Here is a 23,086-nt window from a genome sequence, read left to right as displayed (position 1 = left end):
TCCTCTGAAGCACCCCTGAGATTGTTACTGTTCTACCTGCTGTGCCATCCGTTCTAACTCTGTGTTTCAAATCCACAGAGAGTGAAGACGTTTACCAACGGCAGGTGCTATCGATCTCATGCATCATCTTTGGAATTGTCATCGTGGGTATGTTCTGTGCTGCATTCTACTTCAAAAGCAAGTAAGACCATTTCTCTCGAGTTGACTTGTTAGAGGATGTACTTTGTGTTTTCTGTCTCTGCTACAAGCAGAGGGAGCTTTTGCAATAGGCCAACCTACCGTGCAAAGATGACTTGGAATGTCTTGTAGACTTTTGCGGTTGCCTTCATACATGCTATTTGCCTCTGTGTATCTGTGTGTGTGGTTTATCTTTGCTGTACGCAATAATTACTCCTCTGAGGGATCAGGGACACTCTGTGTTCTTCATTCCAGTTAATAACTCACCTACAAGAAGGGCTCCATGTGTACCTGTCCCTAGGCCACTAAATCTTCTCAACAATTACTGTGCAGCTAAAGATTATCAACCACTGTGTAGCGTTTCTGATTGTGTTGAAGCAGTGTTCATATGGTTTTATCCATTGTTCCTAAAGGTGTTAGCCAGATGTGAAAATGATGCCAAACAAAATGTAGGTTAGTTCATCAGTTGCCATGCACATCTGAAAAATGCCCTCAAATTTCATTGGCCAACAAACCGGACCTTCTATAGATGAAAATTCTTGCTTTTTGACTTACATCCACCTGTGAAGCGTCATCACAAAGTTCGTGGGAAAGGTTTGGTATGAAAAAAAAACCCCACGAATTCAGACATATTTGTACAAAAATAAACTTATCTTTATTTTAATTCTCCACAGTTTTTGAACTGCCATGTATAATCCTGTGTGTATTATGGTTGGTGCTTCCCAGATAAACCTTGTGGTATTTCATTTATGTAAATGATGTAACCTTCACTTAAAACAAGAAATACAAATAAAAATATAGCACCTCCTTGTTTTCTAAGGCCTTAGGGAGATGGCACAGATATTGCCCCTACGGCATTCTCTATGGAGGTGCAGTGTTCGTTAACACTCACCATTTTCCCGTCCAGGTCTTGGGGCTGACTATCTACAAGGTGAAGGTTGAGAACAGATGTGTAAGAGGGGTCACACCCGGCAGGAAGGAAGAAAGGTCTCCCCTAAAGATCTGGCTATAGAAAAGAAATCGGTGATTTAACAATCTGCAAATTGCCATGAGAATGTGGTTAATCACTTATTTTTAGAATATAATCTGTAGTTGTGCCTCCTTTAAGTGAAAGACTAATTGGAGTAATTATAGGAAGGAGAACAGCTGCCTAACGAGAGGCTTCCTTCTTCAGGGTGTCCATCTCGGGACAGGAAAGTCACCCTGGCACCAACATCTCAGGGCCTCAGCGAGGTGTCTAGATGTGTAATAATGACACACAGTGTAGACAGACACCGGGAGTGGGGTAGGGACTTGGAGTACCAAGTTGTCTACTTCAGACACATTTATTGAAAACACATAAATATAGAAATAATGCAAATTATAACAAAATGCAAAACCTTTTCTGCGTGGAGTCATAGTTCTCATCAGAGAATCAGAGTGTATTTCTTCCATTTAATATAATATCCAGGCATGCTTATTTATCTAGTTACTTATTATTTTTTTCCTGAGAAGATTGTCACTTCTGTCACTAACCACCCAAAATCTACGTGGCTGAGAATAATACAAGTTTTTTTTTTTTAATGGCACCCTGCTATAGGTTTCTCTTGTGAATTCCTAGATTTCTACTTCCCATTTCCAAACCTTGCGAAAAACAGAGTAGATTGGTTCTGTTTTCACGTCCCCTAACTTTTGCACACATGATGAAGTTGTATGACACGAAATATGTGTGTTTTCTATTCGGAAGTGCTCACTCATTCCATAGTCTCAGGTCTGTCACTGATGTCTACATAAGTTTAGTTGAACTTCTGTCCAGCATGCTGGGATGCACTGATTTGCCCAGACATTGAGTTTTCCCCAAAACGCTCGTTATCTTGGTCATTTCTGTGCTGGTTGCAATAATCTTGGAGAAGCCACCACTTTCATATTTTCACTATTTTTTCTTCCTTTGGCATGTTCTGACCTCACTGGATAAAATATTGAAATAAGTAGAGCATCTGCTGGAAGCTTGACGGTAGATAGCCTGATGAGGCAGACATGAGGAACCCTTGCTTGAAACCAGATGATTTTGTGTCAGTTAACTGGGTCAATTCACTGTAAAAAACATAGTAAAAGAATTTGAACAGGTATGTTCCTACAGATAGAGCTAGAACTATTAATTGAACTTATTCGGTCTGGTTGGTAACATTTGGCATGGAAACGATAGAGCCTTTTAGGTTTTCTCTTTACTTTCAACTGATAAAAGAAGGAGAATGGGGCTGACTATAAGATTTTTTGGTGGGTTTTGGAAATGGAAGACATGATCGTGTCTAACATAAGAACTGGAGAGGAGATATTCTGGAAGATAGAGTGTATATTGGGTCATTATGGCATCTTGGAAGAGAGAAAGTGAAAAAAAAAAGAACAGGTATAATGTAAAATGGAGTTATGGCGCAACCTGCCCTGAGTGTAGGCAGCCACCCTCTGAAGCAGGAGTGACTCAATCATGGTACAGCATGCAGATGACCTCTGATGGGAATTCTGATACTGTGCAGTGGACATCTTAGTCTCTCAGGTGCCTGAAGCCAGATGTACAAAGTTAGCCTTCTCCATCCCAGGTTTCTTCTGACATCCTCCAGTTCCAGTAACAGGTCAGGACCAGGCCCTGAAGACCCAGAACCTTGTGTGAGCCTAGCCGGGCAAGATTACATCAGCCTCAGCACTATGCAGGTTTGCTAAGGCCGGTTCTGGAATGGCCTCACAGCCCAGCCTCTCCTCTGCTCCCAGTTGCTTCATTCCCTGTCCTTCCCTTGCACTGGTGTTGCTCACAAAAGCCCAACTAGTGAATGCCTTGTGTGTGGTCTCTGTCTCAGCGTATGCTTCCTCCACAATCCAATCTGTAACACTTCAAGCACTCCTTAACAACAGGCTGCTCTGCCGTGCCTCACTTCCATCTATAACACCTGTGTTTTGGCTTGCCCAGAGTGATTGCTCTCACAGGAGAGCAAAGGATGCTACTATCACAATCCAGTCCTCACCTCTGTTCCCCTTTGCTCAGGAAAACAAGGAAACTGGCAGCAAGTACATGCTTGTGAGAGAGGAGGGATAAGAGAGCATAAAAGTCAGTTAATTGGGCTCAGAAAAAAAAAAAAGACCACTTGGCTCGGGTCAAGATTTGAGTGAAAGGAGAGCCAATAGAATACAGGTTGCAAGGCGATTTAGGAAATGTATTCAGGTATGAGGAAAATTCTTTTAGAAGTTTATTTTTCCCAAATCTCCAGGGCTGCTCATCCCCCTGCTTGCTTTTTGAATGAAGCCCTGATAGGTTTTTTAGTTTCTTTGTGGTTCACTGTGCTTCTTAAAATGCTCACATGACAGACTTATTTAGATTATAGATTAGCTGTCAGAACCTAGGTAGATTATTACAGCTGGATTAAAGCAACTAAGCATGGTGGAGACAAAAAAAAAATCTCCCCAATTAAGTGAAAAGATGAAATAAATATTTCAGCAAGCAGAGAAACTTTCTCTGGCGTTGGAATTTCAAAGGGGTGATGAGACCCGGAGCGACCACTGCCCAGCAGGAAACACGGCTGACTTGCCAATGAGAGATGTAGTTGGGTCATTGATCTCCTTCTGATCAATATTCTCCTTCCTCTGCAACGAGCCTGTGACATAGTGAAAAGGACCAGAAATGAAAACCTCGTACGTGCTCATACATTAGTTGCCACAGGAAGCACATTGACAGATGAAGAAGCCAAAGCTGAGAGGTGTGCAGGAAATCATCGGGATGGCCAGACTCACTGAGGCAGAGCCGGGATTTGAATCTTATTTTTCCGTGATAGAAGAAGTCCAGGTTTTGAGAGTGCAGCCTACCTGGAGAAGTACATCGTAGGGGCTGGACATTGTTCATGGCTCATCCTGCCTGAGGAATTTGGAGGGAGAGGCAAGCTTCAAGAGGGATGATCGGACAGAGCCATTTCTAGGTACCTATTCTTGTGCTGAAGGAGCATCGCTGTGAAGGACCTGGTGGGAATGAGTGAATCCTTTTGGTATGGACTCTGAATGACCCTAGCAAGAGTCACTATATGTGGGCAAGCAGAATCAATTTACTTGAAGAGCAGAAACCTACAGAAACCTCAGCCTTCCCATTTAGATCCTGTGGGAATCTCTGCAGAGTGCCTTAGCTGATCCAAAAGGCGGTTGAGAATGTCCGCTGTGCATCCTGGTTGACTTGGCTGCAATCGAAGCTCTACCTCTTCCTTCCTGTATGCACCTGAACTATGACTTACCTCTCTTGTGCCTCAGTTTTCTCATCTACTGAATGGGTGTCCTCTCAGAGAATTATTATGAAGCAAAAATGAGTTGAAACCTGTAAAGCCCTGAAAACGATGCATGGTGATTACCATTGTTATTGTTAGATCTTTTAAATGTTAACTATTCTTAAAAAAAATGTTTTGGCTGTTAATAGCAATCGATAACCTATTTCTAAACAGTGAGTGAACATGTTTGCATGTTGTAGTTGAACAAACTTTGACAATCAGCTACACATGCTTGAATTGTACAAATGTAAGTAGAAATATGCAAGTATGTTCTAGGTCCTAACTTCAAGGTTTGCCTCTGGTCAGTTCTCCACATCATCTCCAATCCTTTGCATCTCCACATCATGCACCCATCCTAACTCAGCCTTCAGGGTTCTGGCTATCTTGGGTGCATGAAGTCCAGGACATTGCCCTGTGGTTCTGCCTGCCTTTGGAGCATCATAGAGTGTGAATCCTTAGACGATGTTAGATAATGCCAGGTTCCTTACAAATTGGAAACATTTTTGCTGCGGTTGAAAATGAGAGAAGGATTCTGTTTGTTAACCGAGTTTTTCTAACAAATGACAAATACAGATGTCAAACATGAACGAATTTCAGGAAAGAGGACAGGATAAATCTTCATGCAAATATTTACACATGTGTTCATTTACACCTACAGGAAACAAGCTAAGCAAATCCAAGAGCAGCTGAAAGAGCCACAAAATGGTAAAAACTACAGTCTCAAAGAATCCAGCACAATGTCAAAGTCAGAGAGCCTGATGAAAAGCCACGTGCAGCTGCAAAATGTAAGTGCCCTGTCCATTCCATTCCTCTTCCCATTGTAGCACTCCGGGGCAGGGACATCCAGGATCTAACTAGGATATGTTTTAGCACTTTGTAGTTCTGTGCTTGGATCATCCTTCTTATCTGTGTGTGTGTGTGTGTGTGTGTGTATGCATCTGTTTTTTTTTGCATATATATTGAATGAAACAAAGGACAGTTAAATCTCCCAGCTCCTGTTTGCAATCTGCAATGTAAATTAATCTTTGATAGTAATGCAAACTTCAGCTGTTAGTCCTAGAAACATGTATTGAAACCCAGCATTGGGCGAGGGATAGTATTTGACACCAGGGATATGATACTCCCTGATCTGTGGCAATTAAGAAATGTAGATGCTACAAGAACCCAAGGGAGGGTGCAGCTAAAAGGCGATGGGGCAGCAGGGTTAGGGAAGAGGAGGCTGAGGAGAGGGGAGAAAGCTTGGGTGCGGAGTCAGAGGCAGTCTCTCAGCAGACCGTAACTTGGATTGGATTTTGAAGGACTTGAAAGGTTCATCTGAGAGTCAAAAGGCTAAGAGTGAAAGGCAAGAACAGAGAAAGATTAAACCCACGGAGTGCCAAAAGCGCATGGTATTAGGTTCAGGAAACTCCGAGCTCTTGGGGCGGGAAGAGTCAGGGCTGAGACCTGGGAGATGACCCCATTTTAACCCCAGGCTCAGACTCCAGAAATGAAGTTAAATGAAAATTCTTTTCCTCCTACATCTTTTTGTCGAGCTGTTCTTTTCTTTATTTTTGTATTTAATTAAATGTATTGATAAAGGGAACAAATTTTATCTATTTCATCCATAGAGTTTGTTCTGTTACATAAGGTATCTTTGCTCTTCACTGAGATATATCACAAAACACCAAATTAAAGACAACAGAACACTAATACATGCAGAAATATTCCTTTTGCTCCCACATGAATGTGCTTTCAGATTCTAAAGCACAAAACGAAGGCACATGGACCACGCTATAAACATAGTATTTGGGTATAATAGGCAATCACCCAGGACATATTCACATCCTCCCAAATGCTTCAGTTGCCAAGAATTTATACATCATTTTGTGATTCTGAGAAATCATTCTTCAAAGTCACCATTATGATGCGCATAACAGCTGTACTTAGATGGTTTAATGTGGAATTCACAAACCAGAATTGCTTCCCAGCAAAGTTTTGTTAAACTTTTATTCATTGCAATGTGCAGATTGTTCTTTGCAGAAACAGGAAAAAAAGAAGCTTTTGCTAATGATTTCTAACGAGTATAATCCCATCATTCACTGACCACCACCACCGTGCTGGGGTTTTGATTCTTTAGCAACCGCTCCTGTCAAACCTAAACACAGAGCACTCCAGGGAAAGTGAGGGGGACAGATTTTACTCTCAGTGACACACTCTTGCCTTTGAGAAAGGAAGGCGTTGTGGTTGAGCTTCCACGTGCACAGAGGGGGGTGATTGAGCCTTTGAAAGAGAATGCAGGATCGGAGGGGGCAACTGTAATCCTGGGCAGAGTCAAAGAAGTGAAAATTACAAAGAGGTGGTCAAAAGTAAATGTCATTAGGCTGGTAATGTGTCTGTTAGCTGGCAGGCATGGAAGTTAGGAGTCTACCTTCCTGTGGAGAACTTGGAAGAAACAACTGCACTTCACGGGAATGAGTCTCAGGATCTTAAGAAAGACACTGCTGGGGGTAGCAGCTGTATGCTCCGGGCTGCTGGACTTTTTCAGAGTCTGTCTTCAGCTGTTGGCCAGAGCAAACCTTCAGTTCTTTCTCTCATCTTGTATTTTCATTTTCAGGCAGGCATTTTCAGGAAGGGTAGGGCCATGCTGTGGACACAGCCCTTAACTGTTCGGAACAATGTGAGCATTTGTGCAAGTCTTTTGGTTGGAAAATGGGAAATCAGATGAATGAAATCATTTGTGCTGAAGGTTAGTAGATTTTTTTTTTTTAGGTCAAGGGAAGGTGTTTCTAAATGAGGTCTCAGGGAATCTTGTCAAAAAATTTAGGTCAGCATGGGTGTTGTGATCCAGTGGGTTAAGCCCTGTGTGGGGTGCCCATTCTCGAATCAAGTGTCAGTTTAATCCTGGACCCACTGCTTTTGATCCAGGGTCCTGCAGGTATACTCAGGAAGGTATCAGATGAAAAACCACACGCTTGAATCATGCTATCCACATGCGAAACTGAATAAGATTGCTGAGTTCCTGACTTCTGCTTAGCCAATTGTAGGATCCCATATTGACACCAATTTGTGCCCTTGGGTGCTCCAACTTAGCTCCCAGCTCATGCACCTGGGAAAGCAGTGGAGGATGATCCAAATGCTTGGGTCCCTGTACCCATGTGGGAGACTCAGAGCACACATCTGGCTCCTAACTTTAGTCTGCCCCAACTCTGGCCATTGTGGCGATGATGGGCGTGAACCAGTGGATGTAAGATCTCATTCTGTTTGTCTCTCTGTACTGAAACCAGGAGTGTGGGGTTTTATCTAATGATTAAGCACCAGGGTCTGATGACCTATTCCAGTTCCCAAACCAGCTTCTTTTTCATGTTGGGAAAGGGAAACAACGGTAACTGATCAAGCGATGATCTTGCAGACAGCAGTGTGGCAAAGTGAGTGACGTCACCACCTGTAATGCTTATATCCAGTATGAACACTGCTTTGAGTCCAGGCTGCTCCAGTTCCACTCCAGCAACCTTGTAACATGTCTGGGAACAACAGAATGTGGCCATTGTGCTTGGGACACAGGCATTCATGTGGAAGACCTGGATGGAATTCCCGGCCTTTCAGCCATTTAGGGGGTGAGCCAGTAGATGGAAAAGTTTTCTCTTTCTTTTTGTCTCCTTCCCCTACACATTCTCTCTCTTTCTCTCTCTCTCTCTCTCTCTTTCTGTCATTCAAATAAATCCATTTAAAATTAAATAGATTTCTGCCTCTCTCTGGGGAGTGTTGAGTTGAGTTTCTGGCTCCCAGCCCAGCCTACAGTGTTTGCGTGCATTATAGCAATAAGCAGAAGATGGGAGATTGCTCTCTCTCTTCCCCTATTCCCTTTCTCCCCTTCCCCCATCTCTCCCAAATAAATAAAAAAAAAATGTTAAATGGCTTTGACATCAATGCATAGAAGGAATTTCAAAAACTCAGGAAAGTTTGCATATTATGAAAAAACAGTACTTGGTAAGCTTTGTTTTTATTTCATTTTTCCATCCTCTTAGGTTGAAGGAAAAGGAATTGTAACATTCTGGGTATGGGAGAATAATATGATCAACAGGCTTGAGTCACAAAGTTTATTGTAGTGATGCAAGTGCCTTCTCTCTTAATGAAAGCTGCGAAAAGCCGTCTTCTTCCTGGTACGGGGCAAGAGATTATAAAGGAAAGGTATTTAAGAATCCTGAGAGGGACAAGCATTGTGGCACAGGGAAAAGAACTTCCGCTGGTAGTATCCGCATCTATTATGTGTTGGTTTGAATCTCATGACTTCTTCCAGTCCATCTCCCTGCTAGTTTCCTGGGGGAAAGTAGCAAAGGAAGACCAAATCCACATCCTGCCGAACCAATGTGAGATTCAGGAGGTAACACTGACTCCTGGCTTCTGTCTAGCCTGGTTATTATAGGTGTGAACCAGTGGATGAAACACATCACTCTCCCCATCCCTCTCTGCCTCTTCCTTACTTTCTATAATTCTGCCTTTCAAATAAATAAAATAAACCTTAAGAGAGAAAAACAAGATCCTGAGAAGTACAAAGTACATTGAAGAGAAACATGGAAAAAAATTATTTTAAAAATAGATAAAAAGATAAGTTTACTTTTATGCAAAACTTGAGATCCATGCATAATTTTTTATAATATTCGCTTCTCCCACTTCCCATGCATTGCCAGGTTGGCCGCAGGGTGCTGTATGACTTTTAACAAGACAAGTAGGAATAAATAGATTGCTTTCACAAAGGCATTTATCAATTTCAGCACCTAGAAGGCAATATGGGTCTCTAATAGTTTGCCATACCTTTGTCAACTTCTTTTGGTAATTTAATAATAGGCAATGATATTTGTTTTTAAGTTTGCATTTCTCTGTTTGAGAGTACAGTATAATCTCTAGTCATATATTTCTACTCAGATTTCCTCTTTGCTAAATTATGCGTTGATACCCTTTGCTCACAATTTCATTATAGGAAGCAAATATCAATTTGACTGCAATTCTCCATGCTGTAGGTTTAGAGAAAAAATTGCAAAGAATAGATATTAATAATCCATAGAAATGAACTGAACATTCTAAGACTATTTGCTTTGCTTCAGTGCTATCCTAGAGATGTATAAAGAGAAGTATATAAGACATCTTTGCAATTAAAAGCAGGCAAGACAATTATTCTTCGGGAAAGTAGTAGTCTGGTGTGGCTGAGAGCTTTTCCGCTCCATCACAATGCAAGGGCAGGTGTTTGACCTAGCAGTAAAAATTACTACACCATGCTTGGGTCTCACATCTCAACATGTGGCTTTGACTCCTCACTCTGACTTGTGCAGAATACAGAGGCAATAGAAATGACTCCAGCAGTTGGGTCCCCTCCGCCAGCCGGGCCCAGCAGTCCTGGGTTGTGGTCCCCTCCGCCAGCCTGGCCCAGCAGTCCTGGGTTGTGGTCCCCTCTGCCAGCCCGGCCCAGCAGTCCTGGGTTGTGGTCCCCTCCGCCAGCCCGGCCCAGCAGTCCTGCCTTGTGATCCTCTCCACCAGCAGAGCACAGCAGTCCTGGGTTGTGGTCCCCTCCGCCAGCACAGCAATCCTGGGTTGCATTTCCGCCTCCTGGCTTCCACCTGGACTAGCCCAGCTGTTATGGAGTTGGGTTGGGGTGTGTGGTAATCAGAGGGTGAGAACGCTCTCCTGTTCTCTTTATTTTCTTCTCTCCTTTTCTGTCTCTCTCAAATTACTTTGCCTATTTTACTTATTTACTCTCTCTTTATATGAATGCATATTTATATGTAGAAACAGTCTTTGAGGCCCACCTTGTGGTTTACCTGGTGAAGCTGCTGTCTGTGACACCAGCATCCCCTGAGTGTTAGGTTTCTTGCTGCTTCACTTCTGATCCAGCATCTATTAATATGCCTGGAGAGGCAGCAGCAGATGTTTTGAGTACCTTTGCCCCTGCCATTCACGTGCGAAGCCTGCATGGAATGCCATGTACCTGGCTTCTGCTTGGTGCAGCCCAGCTCGTTGCAGATAGAAGATCTCTCCCAATCTTTCTCTCTTGTTCTGTAGTTTTGCCTTTCCTATAATTAAATACAATAAAAAGAAAAAAAAACTAAATGTATCAAAGAAAAGCCGGGGAAGCATTTGTCCTTTGTCCTATATAGGTTTACAACGTTTCCTTCTGCCAAGAGCTGTGAGGAAATGTCATTGTGAATTATGATGATAAGAATATAGAATGGTTTAGATGAGCATTCGGAGTAGTGGTTAAGGCACTGCTTGTCTACCTCTGTCCTGTATGATGCTGCTTGGATCTGAGTCCTGGCTTCACTTCAAATGCTTAGCTTCCTGTTCACACACACACTAGGAAACAGCAGATGACGGATCTGGTACTTGGGTCCCTGCCTCCGATGAGGAAGATGTGTCACGTATTCAAGCTCTTATCTTCAGCCTACTCCAGCCCCAGCCATTTTGGACAATTAGGGAGCAAGCCAGCCAAAGGGAGCTCTTGCTGTTTCTGCTTCTGTTTCTTTGCATCTCACATACCATTTTAAACCTTTTTTTTTTTAATATGACTGAAATAGTAATACCAGTTTCAACGAATATAAGTATGCTTAGGATACTTACGTAGGTTCTTCAAAGGGTTTGTAAAAAATGAAATGAAAAGATAAACAGATTTTGTTAAGACATTTTGAAATCTGTGCTTTTCCAGAATTTTAAAGACAGTCCTCAAATGCGTGAATTTGAACATTCTGGAAAGCCAAAACAAGCTTATCTTTTAATTGCATTTTCCACAAGCTTTTTGAAGTTACTTTTTACATGGTTTCATACTAAATGTAAACATATTGTTTTATTTAGTCTTAGCAACAAAGAATTTACATCTATGCATGCAAATTGGAAAACTTGCAAAGTTACTTTTTAAAAGTTTTATTCAGTTACTTTTATTTGAAATGCCAGAAAAATACAGATGAAAGCCAGAGAAATACAGATCTTTCATCTGTTGAGTTATTCCTCAGTTGAAGCCCGGCACTAAGACTTCAGTCCATCTGGGGCCCAAGGACGCTAGCTGCTACCTGACACCTCCCAGGATGCACACCAGGAAGAAACTACATAGAAAAGAAAAGGGATGCTCCAGTTCAGGCATTCTGATACCTGGTTGGTATCCCAAGCAGTGACTTAACCATCAAAACACCTGCTGTTTGCAACGTTGCTTCTGCTGGATACTGAGTAAATAGACAATGCTATATCTTTTGCAGTTGTCTGGAACACTTTAGCTGTTATAACTAGGAGGCAGAATGCTACAGAATTCTAATGGATAGAGGCAAGGTCTACTGATATGCATTCTAGAACATTCAACAACCTTGTAAAACAAAACGTCCTCCCCAAAATGTCAAGAGTGATGAGAAATCCAGTGTCTATGCTTAAGCTGCAAATGTGACCACGGGGAAATTCAGAACCCCTAGTTCCATTACTAAGCTTGTTGCTAAAGACATTTATTTCTAGGGTGACAGGTTATCCCAAGTGCTGTCATCCTTGGAAGGAAAATGTCCAGCTCTCTAAACCTGTCTGGTAAATCTTTGTTTTTTCTTAAAGCCCAGGTTAAGTACTTGAACTTCTTGGCAAAAAGCACTGTTTAACAAATAGATTGCCTACTTTGGCATTCCCTTAAATCCATTAAGCATTCCTGGAGAAGGGTTTGACCTACAGTCATTTATTAAGGTGTGGAACATTTGAAAGGTAAAGCAACAAGATACCCTGATTATGCTTGATGCAGATGCCCCACTGCAGTGGAGAGATCTAGTATTGCTTTAGACACATCTAGGTGTCTCCGGCCATTTGCCAGCCAATTATCCGTGACTCAGACAGATGAAGGATGAAAGGACTCAGGATTGAATTATCATCTCCAACACCATCCAAGGAACAGAAGGGAATTCTTAACCTGGCTCAGGGACCATAAAGAGAAGTCATCAAAAGAGAAGTGGTCTTTTGTTCTCTCTGAAGATGAAAAGATACTATACAGAGTTAGTTATATAAAATGCCTGCTTTGCCAAAGATCCATCTTAAGAAAGATAGATTTAGATTCTGTATGATGACCTAGTGTCAAAATCCTCACCTTACCTGCTCCAGCATCCCACATGAGAGTCAGTTCTTGTCCCAGCTGTTCTACTTTCCATCCAGCTTCCTGCTTGTGGCCTGGGAAACCAGCTAAGTCCTTGGGACCCTGCACCCATGTGGGAGATCCAGGAGAGGATCCTGGCCCCTGGCTTTGGATCAGCTCAGCTCTAGCCATTGCAGCCACTTGGAGAGTGAACTGGCAAATGTAAGATCTTCCTGTCTCTCCTTCTCTCTGTAAATCTGTGTTTACAGTAAATATTTTAAAATACATTAAAACAAGAAAGGTTTATAGGATACCTTGAGCAATGAGAAAGATTCAGAGATAATATGTGCACAACAAAGGGAAGCAGAGTTTAATGTCTTCCATTGTCTTCGCAGTTTTCAGAGAATTAATTGCTTATTTGTTTTTTCTGAACACTACAGAATGTTGCTATGTGTTAGGTACTGCCTGGGAAGCTTAAATTGCATCAAATTGTCCATATTGGGTGATTGAGGGGAAAAAAAATCAGCTATTTGTAGTATTAATTAAGGCTCATTTTAATAGTTCTGGTCTAAACCAAGATTTCTTGCTTTAAGCACCAATTTATAACCTGTTGATTCAATGTGTATTGTTGCATCTATTTGTTCAGAGAGTCAGCGATTAGTAAGTATTGAACTGTACCTAGTAAGGATCAAGGCTACAATGATGTCTGAGATTGCTGACACTCCGTACTCTCAGGGAGCTTACTGTGAGCAACAGGTAGTAAGCAAGCAATCGCATAAAGGAACGAGAACACTCCAGTGTGACAAGGCCTATGACCAAACATGGACTGTGCCAGCTGAGCTTTCAGTAAGCAGATTGAGGAGTCAGTGTGACAGCAGAAACAGCAACAACCTTTCTGAGAAGGTTCTCACCTGGTGAGATAGCCACCTGGCTGTGGGCTGTGGGTTGCAGCGGGGTTGGGATACTTAACGCTACTCGCATCTGGAGAGTCTCCAGTTAAATTATTTTGCCTTAGAGGAAATAGGCTCATTTGAGAGAATTGCATAATTTTTTCTGCTCTTTTGCATGATACAAACATCTCAAAAAAAAATGGTCAAGTTGTTTAGAACTATTTGCATTTGAAAGGCAGATGAAATCTCTTTGGAAAACCATGTCATAACTATTCAGTTTTCCCATCCTCTGGGCTCATAAGTCAGACCAGCGGTCAGTAACTTTTTGACACAAAGATGTGCTGGGAACAACACAAAGAGGCAGAGGCTTCCGTGCACTTGAAGTTCTCCTCCCTCTTGCCTTTATCGCCTGGGGTTGTTGACCAGGTGATTATCAGCCCTGTCAACACTGCTATTCCAAATTGAACCACTTTCATTTAACCTTCTGACTCCAGCGGCGTGCATGTGGCAGTCCTGGAAACAGCGATGCCATTCATCCCCTGGCAACGTGTTCCTGTTTCATTTGATGGGTCTATTGATTTCAGTACACCATCAACAAGGTGTTAGGGGCAAGTAGGTGAGGGAGCAGGAGAGTCCCAGCACCGGGGAAGGTGGGGCTTGCAGGGAAAGCCAATGGAAGGACTGAGACAACAATGTTAACCAAGACTTATGGGGCGGCGGGGAGGGGGGTCTGTTTCAAAGGAAATCACTTAAACTCATGCTGAGGAGACCAGGAACGGACTGTGGCTTCTCCCTACCAGTTATTCACTTGACAATCTGCACATTACTCCACTTGGGATCCTAAAACACCCAGGATCTATGTCCAGCCTTTGGGATCCACGGCCAAACTTAAAATTTAGAAGGGTGTGGAGAGTTCAGCTGTTTGGAGAACCTGACCCTCATGAGGGGTGTGCTCTGCTGGTAACAATACACAGGTCTTCACTCCTCAAACGAAAACAAAAACAACAACAAAAAAGAAAAAGCAATTATTAATCAGTTAATTTGAAAGGCAGGTAGAGGGATCTCTCACTCACCAGATCACTTCCCAGGAACTCTGAGATCTGGGCCAGGCTGAAGCAAGGACCCAGAAGCTCTCCCGTATGGCGAGCGGGCTCCTTGTCCAGCATCACCTGCTGCCTCCAAGGGCACTCGCTAGTGGGAAGTTGGAATCTGGAGTTTAGCTAGAACCCAAAAATCCCCCGGCTCTGAAAGGGATTGTGATAATGCTCTCAGCATAGAGCTTAAACATCCAACGGTAACTGAGAAGGGGATGGTGACAACTGACCGTTTTGCAAAGTGGGGTCTGCACCTTCAGAGCCTCCAGTTGAGCTACCCAGGAAACTAGGGGAAGCGGATTCCAATCTCTCTCTCTCTCTCTTTCTCTCCATCTCTGCCACTCCCTCCTTCTCTCCTCCCCCTGTGGGTATGTGTACACATGTTGCTATTTTGCTTTTTAGACTAAATCTTCATGTTTTTAAGTCTATTTTACACTTGGCACATTTTTGATTTACAGAAAGCCTGAGAAGATGTTACAGGGAGTTCTTACATACTCCTATGATGCACATTACATAGAAGCCTGCTGGTGCACGTATTGTTAAAGTTAGTGAACCGATGCCGATGATAGTGTATTCGGACATCCTGTTTTCACCCGAAGGCTATCTCTCTTCCAAACCCATCCAAAGTACTGTAATGATAACCATTTCCTTAGACTCTGGCTGGGAGTTTGTCAGAGTTTCTTTCTTTTTGTGACGTTGCAAGCTCTGTGTAGTACCAGACAAGTGTTTGGTTTGACGCATGTCTACTGGGAATTGATGTTTTCCTGATGATTCTATTAGGATTACAGGGTTTTCAGACAAAAAGTGCCATTTTTTTTTCTGTTACATCATGTTAAGAGTACACACCATTCATACGATTTGTGATGTTTACTATTTCTGCATGTCTGACATGGTATTTGTCAGGTTTCTAAACTGTTAAGTTTTATCACGGGCTGGCATGTGCTGCAGTAAATTAAGGCACCATTTGCAACGCCAGCATGCCTTATCAGAGAGCCTGTTCAAGACCTAGCTGTTTCACTTCCAAACCAACTCCCTGAGAATGTGCTTAGGAAAGCAGCAGATATACCAAGTACTTCATCTCCTGCTGTCCCTGGGGAAGACCTGGACCAAGTTCCTGGCTCCTTCCCTCAATCTGTCCATTGTGGCCGTTCGGGAAATGAACCGGTGGACTGAAAATCTCTTTTCCTTTCACTCCCTTCCTCTCTGTCACTCTTCCTTTCAAATAAATAAATTAAATCTTGAAAAAGAGTCAGTGATTTCCTTTTGCGTAGAGCAGTTTTAAGAAGAAAGTGACAATGTGTTAATGTGTTAGTCTATGCCCTCCTGATGGTGGGCCATCTACATTTCACTGAGAGGAACACCACTGCAAAGGGGTTGCTTCTTTTCTCCCATTTATGTTTGAATTTTCCACTCATTTATTTGTATCATTGTGAACTCATGAAAATGCACTGTATACTTGACTCTAAGGGACTCAAGTCAAATATTACTGATTCCTGATGACGCTTTTTCAGCTTTGGTCACTGATGGGCCTTTTGAGTTGACCTGAGTCCTTTTAGTGAGGTTTTCTTGTGTTGGGAAGAAGGGCATGGGGAGGTAGTTTTACAAGATTCCTCAGATTTACCTTGTCTGCTATCCCAGTTCTAAGGTGAGATGTTTCTCTCTAGAACCCTGGTTCCTTTTGTTGCAGAATGCTACTGGAAACAAGGCCTGGAGCTTGAGAGCTCATTGCTTCTGGAAGCACCTTGCTTCTAGGTCCCCTCCGCAGACAGAGCAAACATCTCTCTCTCACTAAAACACACACACAAACGTTAATAATTATGTATATTTTTATAAATCCATCTATGTCTATATTGGGATAAATATGAGTTCCTGCTGATGTCATCCCCAACTCTGATCAGTTATCACACAGATCGTTTGAGCTGCTCATCTATAAATTCCTACCCCATTAGTGAAAAGCACGGCTCCCACTACCTAACTTCCAATGTACTTAACTGTCAAGTCCCTGATATGCATGTGAGAGTATCTGAATGTTATACGTGGTATATTCAGACATTGTACAAGTTTGACAAGAAGACAGGTGCTCACATACAACGCTTCTGCCCTTAAGCTTTCATCCTCCATTTATTTCCAAAGATGCTGAGGACAGCACTCCCTCTCCACCCCCGGCCCTGTGAGTTTGTGAAATAGTTAGACTTCCTTCTCAGAACCTATATTCCTTTCTGAGATTCCTGGGCCTCTTAAAAAAATATTTACTTGTTAATAGTTGTGTTTCTCCAATAAATAGCGTTCCATGTAGCTTACCTGTTTGCCCTTGTGTGAATTTTGGTAGTTGTGTCTCTCAAGAAATTGCTCCATGTCAACTAAGTTATCAAATTTAATGACAAAGCGTCACTCGGGGGGTTCTGTTATTGTTCTTTCACATCCCTGGGATCAGCTGTGATGACCGCCCTTCCCACCTGCTACTGGAAATTCAATTGTTCTGAGTTAGTGTGCCTGGAGATTCATCAACATTATAGGTCTTTTCAAAGAATCAGCTTTTTTGTTGTTGATTTCTCCATTCGTTTTCAATCTCTGGCTTCACCTTGGCTATTTTTTACTACCTCTACTTTGTTTTAGACTTACATTGCTCTTCATGTGGTGGCCTCCTAGGCCGGAAACTAAGTAACCTGAGGTTATTGATTATAGGACTTTTCCCTCTTTTTTCAATATGTAAGTTTAGTTGTATAAATGTACTGCTCATAGCTGCTATCCTTACCTTTCACAAATTTTGGTAAGTTTTATTTTAATTTTAGATAGTTAAAAGTATGATTCATTATCAGTCGAGACTTCTTTATTCACTCTTATATCTATAGTCACAATTTTCAATCTCCAACTACTTTGAGACTGTTCCAACTCTCTTATAGAGAAGCCAGAGAACATATACTTTATGATTCCTATTTGTCTTTAGTTTCATAACATATGGTTTATAATCAACAGATGGCATTTTTCTTGGCTAATATCCCTTGTAATCCTGAGATGCAAGTGTATTCTACTATTTAGGAAGATAATTTTCCAACTGTTTATCAGATTAACTTGATGTAAAGTACTGTTTAGATCAACTATTATCTTTCCAAATTTACCCCTCTAAGAATCTATGAATTGCTCGTAGATGGGTGTTAAACTTTTCACATATTTTGACGGACATTGTTTTTCTATTTCTCTTTGTGGTTTTATTAATTTTTATCTTTTTGGTGCTTAGTTGTCAGGTATGTGAATGTTAATCATTATTATATCTTCTTGGAGAAGTGATTTCCTTAGTATCAGATAAATCATGGCTTTTAATCCTTTTTTTCCTCTCATGAATTTACCGAATTTAATATCTGTTTTAGTAAAAATGGATAAAACTTCAGTTTTATTTCTATTATTGCTGGCATGATGCATCTTTTGTTGCCCCTTTACCTTTATTCTCTGTGTTTATATTAAAGTTTGTTTCCTAACTATGCAAATTGGTTGACCTTTCCTTGTTTCATCCATGTTGAAAGCTTCTGGCAGTCGTGTTTCCTGATGCATCTATACCTACAGTGCGTTGTCTCCTGTTCATTTTGAAATTCTTGGTAACTATTCAAACTGTTCTGTGTTTCATTCTTGAACTACGCATCTGTCACACCTTCTGAAATTGTCCTATAGTTCTGAATTAGTCGTTCATGGTTCTCTTTCTTCCTTTTTTGGGTCTATTGACGCAATTGATCTATGATCTGCATCCATCATTTTAGTTACAACGTGCTTATTCCTGACATGGACCTTTGATTTTTTCTTAGAGGTTTCTCCTCTCTGCTTACAGCAACAATCTTCTTAGATACTGCCCACCCACATTTTAGTTTAGAAATTATAGCATATTTTAATAATTATTTCAAATCCCCATCTCATCATTCTTACATTAATTCTTATGCTTAATTGTCTCTTCAGATTGCAGGCATTTCCAGTATACCTTATGATATTTTATCGGAAGTTAAAGATAGTATGTTGAATAATAGGAAACACAGTAAATAGGGCTTTGGTATAAAGTGTCTGAAAGTAAATGAATTTCTGTCAATGTTTGCTATAGCTTTAAATGATAGTTTTCAAGTTCTGGAATGCTTTTGTTTACTTCATTGGTTTTGAAATTTTTGCTAGTTTGCTCTCTTTTCATTCTAAGAACTTCTTAAATAGAATGAGTTAACAGGCAAACAAGCCAAACCAACAATAGAATCTGTGTCTTGCGACTTTTCCTGGCTGGTATTCAGTTCTGTTCTAGTGCCATCCCAATGTGGTATTAAGGGAGGGTGGAGGCAATGGATACCTGTTAACATTCTGATTACCTTTAATCCTTTATTGGATATGCACCCCTGGGTTGTGCCTTTCACAAGTGTTTGTCTTCTTACGGGAAACACGATGGCTCCTGTGGGCTGCAGTTGGGAAAATGGCATTCTCTTGTGTGAGATTAAGACTCTGCTGAAGTCTTGCACATTGACAAATACACACTTATGGAGGGAACTCTGTGTGTATTGTAAAATGCTATTTCCCACCTTTCTCTGGCAGAAAACATGAGATGATGTGTTGTGTGGCTGTGTCCGACTGTAGGAACTTGGTGTACTTCTGAGGCGGTAAAAATCTGAGCATGGTTTGCAATACGCAGGCCTAACTGGAAACATAGGACATGTTGGGAGTATTTCCGTCATATTGGATCTTTATTACTTGGAGTTGTTGAAAGTAATCATTTTCCCCCAAATTATCCCTTTATCTCCAAATATTCTTTTTGAGTGGGTGTGTGCTGTTCATTTACTCCCTTTGAAAAATGACCAGCTTCTACCAACTTGTGCTGTAGAAGGCGGATTCTAGTTCTAGTGATCACTACTGCCACTATGTGGTTGCCTTTGGAAGTGCTGATAAAGAAAATCACTGCGGTGCTTCAATCTTAACGGTAGATAACATCATGTATTTTTTATTTGGTGCACCATGACATTTATTCCAGTTTCCATTGCTTTAAACACCTGTACTTTTCTCCAAGAATAAAATATGATTGGTATTTCATTGTTAAATTGTGTATTAATTAATTCAAAAGGGAGGGAAGCTCAGAGAGAGACTGAGCTCCTATCCACTGGCTTTCCTTCCCAATGTCTACAACAGCTGGGATCGGTCAGGCGAAGCCAGGAGCTGGGGAATTCAGTCCGGGTCTCCCACTTGGAGGCGCAGGCACCCAAGCACTTGAGCTGTCATTTGTTGCCCCATGCATGTGTTACCTGGAAGCCAGGATCACGAAGAAAGCCACTGCTGTGACCTGAAGGCATTCCATCTAGAATTTTAACCTCTGCATCAAATATCCACCCCTGTTTTGTTTGTGAAAAATCCCAGTGGGGGCCTGGCATGGTAGCCCAGCGGCTTAAATCATCTCCTTGAATGTGCCAAGATCCCATATGGACGTCGGTTCTAATCCCAGCAACCCTGATTCTCATCCAGCTCCCTGCTTGTAGCCTGGGAAAGCAGTCGAGGATGGCTCAAAGCCTTGGAGACCCCACACCCACGTGGGAGATCCGGAAGAGACTCCACAACTCCATTGCGGACACTTGGGGAGTGAATCAATGGGAAGAAGATCTTCCTCTCTCTCCTCCTCTTTGTATAACTGACTTTGCAATTAAAAATAAGTAAATCTTTAAAATAAAAAAAAATCTGAGTGGATGCATGAAAACATGTACATATGTGCACAAAACATATGTTCTTCCTGGGGTCAGGGATGTGGTACAAGGAATAGAGCTGCCAGTTGCAAACTCAGTGTCTTAAACAGGTGCCAGTTTGTGTCCCAGCAGCTCCACTTGCCATATAGCTCCTCAGTAATATCCCTGAAAAGCAGCAGGAGGCGACACAGGTGCCTGGGATCCCGCACCCATATGGAATACCCAGAAGAAGCTCCTAGCTCCTGGCTTCAGCATGACTCCGACCCTCTTGTTGCAGCCATCTGGAAGTGAACTAGCAAATCAAAGATATCTCTGTCCACCTGTCTTCTATTTCTGCAAATCTGCCTGTCAAAGAAGTTTTGAAATTTTGTTCTGTTTATCCACATACATAATATACATGCATGTGTTTATATAAACACAAAGCAAAATATGCATCAGAGGGCCTTCAAAAAATTCATAGAAAGGTTATTATTAAAAAAATGATTTTTTATGGAGTTTTAAAATTTTGCACCGAAACAAACTTTCATTTTGTTTTATTGGGAGATTTTGAAGTAGAGACACACACACACACACACACACACACACACACACACACACACACACACATTCCATCCTGACATTTATACGCAGTCTTAGTATTCATTGCATTTTCCTGGTGCACATGGATGCAGCCACAGGCTTATTTTTGATTGGCTGCTTTCATTCTTTTCAATGACCGCGGAGTGTTCATTTGTGGACAGTTCTGTGGTTTCCAGTCGCTCCTTTGGCATGTGCTTCCTGTTTGGCTGTGGAGAATTATGCGGCTGATATATCCGGTGGTCTAGATCATCCTCAACCTTCGCCTTGCTATCGTGGATGAAAATTCTTTGCAGTAATGTTCTGAATCCGAACGCACACGTATTTTCAGCTCTGCCCATTTGTTCCTCCATGGATTTGGACACATCTTACTTCCCAGCGCCTTCCCTCTGGCAGACACAGTGTTCCTAGCACTGCTTTCCTGGTTTTTATTGTCATCCCTTACAATGTGTGCGGTTTTGCACCCTCACATGTTTGCTGCACATTCTCCTTTATTTTTCCGTGAAATTTTTTTGTGGAAAGGATTGCTTTTGATTTCTTCCCAATAGATTTCCGTGCATTCTTTAAACCTTAAGAACAGTAGTAAATGGCATCTGAGTAGCCAATATTTTCCAATTTTTTCATTATGTTTTGAGTTTTTTATTAATCATGTTTGCTGCTTACCACATCAAGTTGGAAGCTAATCAAGTTTAACTTTAGTTCTTTATGGTTTCTAAGTGTTTAATCCCAATCACAAATTTCTCCCTTAAGATTACAATTAACTTTACCCTCATAGTTACATAGGTATATTAATATAGTCTTATACAGTTTTTATTAAATAAATCATTCATTAATTAATGAGCATCAAATCCAAAATGTGGAATAAAATCTATCGTGCTATTGTCTATACTTGTGGACATTCTATATGATTTCTGCTGATTTATGAAATCTGCTGTGGTTCAGTGAGTTTTTGTTAATTTTATTTTTTGTTATTTGAAATCAGAGTTACAGAGAGAACTATTTACAGAGAGAGAGAGAGAGAAAGCAGGAGGCTTCTTCCAGTCTTCCATAGAGGTCACAGAGGCCCCAGCACTTGAGCCGTTCTCTGCCACCTTTCCTATTAGCAGGGAGCTCCGTGGGAGGTGCAGCAGCCAGGGTTTTAATCGGCTCCCAAATGGAGTGTCAAAGGCAGAAGCTTTACCTGTTAGCTCAACAAGGCCAGCCCCTTATTTTTATTTTTAAATCATATTTGTTTATTTGAGATGCAAAGGGAGAGAGAGAGATGAAGAGGACTACTACATGGTGCCTCTACGTCGGTTCATGTTGTTTTTAATGATTTATTTATTTTTAATGCAAAGTCAGATTTACAGGGAGAATGAGAGACAGAAAGATATTCCGTCTGCTGGTTCACTCCCCAAGTGGCCTCAACGGCTGGAGCTGAGCCAATCCGAAGCCAGGAGCCAGGAGCCTCTTTGGGTCTCCCAAACAGGTGCAGGTTCCTAAGGCTTTGGGCCATTTTCGACTGCTTTCCCAGGCCACAAGCAGGGAGCTGCTACCGTATGAACTTGCTCACAAAGGGGATCCCGGTGGGTTCTAGGCGGGTCACTAGGCTATTGTGCCAGACCCTGATTCACTGTCAATATGCCTGCAATGATTGGTGCTAGGCCCAAATCAAGGGTTAGGAACACTCTTGGTCTCCCACGTGGCTGGTAGGAACCCAGTTACTTCAATTTGCATCGCTGCCTCTCCCACGCTCCTCCCATGCACATCGTCAGGAAGCTGGACTTTGAGCCAAAGTAAGAAGTCAGCCTCAAAATTCTGTTACGGAACACGAGCATCTTAGCTGCTAGGCTAAAAACCAGCTTCCTATCTTAATTTTGATGTGGTCAAATCACCAAAAGTTACTGTTTTATATTTTTTGTGGTTTATTGAGAATTTTCTCATACATGAAGTTGTTGGTCCAATAATATTCTACTGCTTACTATATATTGCATGCATGTGACTCCTTAATTAACCTTTTATTTCATGAGCTAAGGTATACAACAAATTTATTTCATGAGTTAAAAATTACTCTAGCACGGTTATTCTTGGGGCTTACATTTCCCTCTGACTTGAAATGCTGCATATATCCCTGTAACATGCACTCAAGACTCTCAATATCATTGTGGATTTTCCTGGAGTGCTGGTAGTTCTACTTTGTAATTTTAAAGCTATGTTGTTAGGTAGATTAAAAGGCATAAGTATTTATCATTTAGTGGGTTGTTCCTCCTGTTGACAGAAAACATCCATCTTGTCTCTTTTTAAGATGTATTTTATACAGAACTATGTTTTATTTGTTAGGGAT

General features: G+C 41.6%; 1 protein-coding gene across 7 annotated transcripts in view; it reads left to right on the top strand.

The window, feature by feature from the left end:
• Window positions 1-23,086, top strand: part of NRG3 (neuregulin 3) — a 931,214-nt gene that overhangs the window by 893,879 nt on the left and 14,249 nt on the right. For all 7 annotated transcript variants that reach the window (XM_040970440.1, XM_040970439.1, XM_040970435.1 and 4 more), the window contains exons 5-6: window positions 79-181; window positions 5,113-5,239. In XM_040970440.1, coding sequence (XP_040826374.1) covers window positions 79-181; window positions 5,113-5,239 — 230 coding nt within the window. The remainder of the gene's footprint in view (window positions 1-78; window positions 182-5,112; window positions 5,240-23,086) is intronic.

Source organism: Ochotona curzoniae, unplaced genomic scaffold, assembly GCF_017591425.1.
Source record: "Ochotona curzoniae isolate NIBS_2020 unplaced genomic scaffold, NIBS_Ocur_1.0 scaffold_4763, whole genome shotgun sequence".
NCBI lineage: Eukaryota > Metazoa > Chordata > Mammalia > Lagomorpha > Ochotonidae > Ochotona > Ochotona curzoniae.
Note: the sequence above shows the minus strand (reverse complement) of the source record. Positions and strands in the feature narration are given on the sequence as shown.